Source organism: Propithecus coquereli, unplaced genomic scaffold (assembly GCF_000956105.1).
Source record: "Propithecus coquereli isolate 6110/MARCELLA unplaced genomic scaffold, Pcoq_1.0 Scaffold205, whole genome shotgun sequence".
Taxonomy (NCBI): Eukaryota; Metazoa; Chordata; class Mammalia; order Primates; family Indriidae; genus Propithecus; species Propithecus coquereli.
This window is the reverse complement of record NW_012145523.1, coordinates 534,814-536,610: the sequence shown is the minus strand read 5'-3', so window position 1 is coordinate 536,610 and position 1,797 is coordinate 534,814. Positions and strand designations below refer to the sequence as shown.

Below are 1,797 nucleotides of genomic sequence, written 5' to 3'. Positions count from 1 at the left end.
TTTTGAAGAATATTAAAGATAATCTAGTCTGTTTCTCTAATTATTACTGAATCTACAGAGCTTGTATCACTTATAACTGGTTTGAACCAGTACCTGAACTTTAACCTATATATTAATAGAACACAACTTTTTAGTGACTTTCCTATTAGTATGTATTACTTTTCATAAAATGCTTTAGTTTTCTACTCAAATTTTTTTACTTCCTGCTGTTCCTCATCCTGCTGAAATGAGACATGGTTTTTATAATAGTAAATTATACATAACATAAAATTTATAATTTTATCCATTTTTAAGTGTGCTATTCAGTGGCATTAAATACATTCACAATGCTGTGCAACCATCAACACTATGCATTTCCATAACTTTCCATCATTTCATTACCCCAAACGGAAGCTTTATACTCATTGAGTATAAACTCATTACCCTCTAGCCATGGCAACTTCTGTTATACTTTCTGTCTCTATAAATTTACATGTTCTAGGTACCTCATATAAATGGAATCATACAATATTTGTCCTTTTATGTCTGACTTATTTCACTTAGCATAATGTCTTCAAGGTTCATCCATGTTATACTATGTATCATAATTTCATTCCTTTTTAAAGCTGAATAATATTCCATTGCATGAATATACCACATTTTGTTTATCCACTTATCTATTGATGGACATTTGGGTTGTTTTCACCTTTTGGCTATTGTGAATAATGCTGTTTGGGTCCCTGCTTTCTGTTCTTTTGAGTACATAGCTAGAATTGCAATTGCTGGATCACATGGTAATTCTGTATTTGTCTTGAGGAACTGCCCTACTGTTCTCCACAGTAGCTGCACCATTTCAGTTTCCGCCAGTAATGCACCAGGGTTCCAATCCTCATCAACATTTATTATTTGCTGTTTGTTTTTTTTTTAAAATGGCCATCTTAATGGGTGTGAGTTAATATATTATCTCATTGTGATTTTGATTTACGTTTCTCTGACTATTAGTGATGTTAAATATCTTTTTTTGTACTTACTGTCCATTTGTATATATTCTTTGGAGAAATGTCTAGTCAAGTCCTTTGCCTATTTTATTAGTTGGATTGTATTTTGTTGTTGAGTTGTAGTTCTTTATATTTTTAATATTAGCGAGATATGATTTTTAAAAATTATTTTTTTCCTTCCCAATCTAGAACAGTTGAGGACAACTTTTTTCCTACTGGAAAGATGACAAATGATTGTGAAGAACTTGTTAATAATTCAAACTCGCATGCAATTTCTGTTACAACATCAGAAGTAAAAACACACACTGATGTTATTGAGGTAAAATGCTCTTTGAAGAGTATAAGCATAGATTTTTGATATAAAATGAATATATTTTGAAATTTAAAATGTGATTTATAGTTAATATTCATAATTCCTTGCCCGACACACACACACATACACACACACACACACACACGTGAGTGTTCTCTCTCTTACCAACGCCCACTGTAAAAAGATACAGTAGTACCTATCTCATTTGGTTCATTTGTTCATTCATTAAGCATATATATATTTTTTTATTTCAGCATATTATGGGGGTACAGATGTTTAGGTTACGTGTGTTGCCCTTGCCCTCCCCCCACCAAGTCTGAGTTTGAAATATGTCCATCCTTTGGGTGGTGCGCATTGCACTCTTTGTGTATGCATATACCTGTCCCCTCCTCCCTCCTCCCCACTGCCCCCTCCCCCCTGGCCCTCCCAACATCCAATAGATGTTATCTCATATGTGCACTTACGTGTTGATCAGTTAATACCAATTTGATGGTGAGTACATGTGGT

General features: G+C 33.6%; 1 protein-coding gene across 1 annotated transcript in view; it reads left to right on the top strand.

Annotated features, from left to right (window-relative positions):
* Positions 1–1,797, top strand: part of DNAH14 (dynein, axonemal, heavy chain 14) — a 324,896-nt gene that overhangs the window by 36,010 nt on the left and 287,089 nt on the right. Inside the window, 1 exon segment of the mRNA XM_012644036.1 lies at positions 1,167–1,296. Within this exon segment, the coding sequence (XP_012499490.1) occupies positions 1,167–1,296 (130 nt within the window).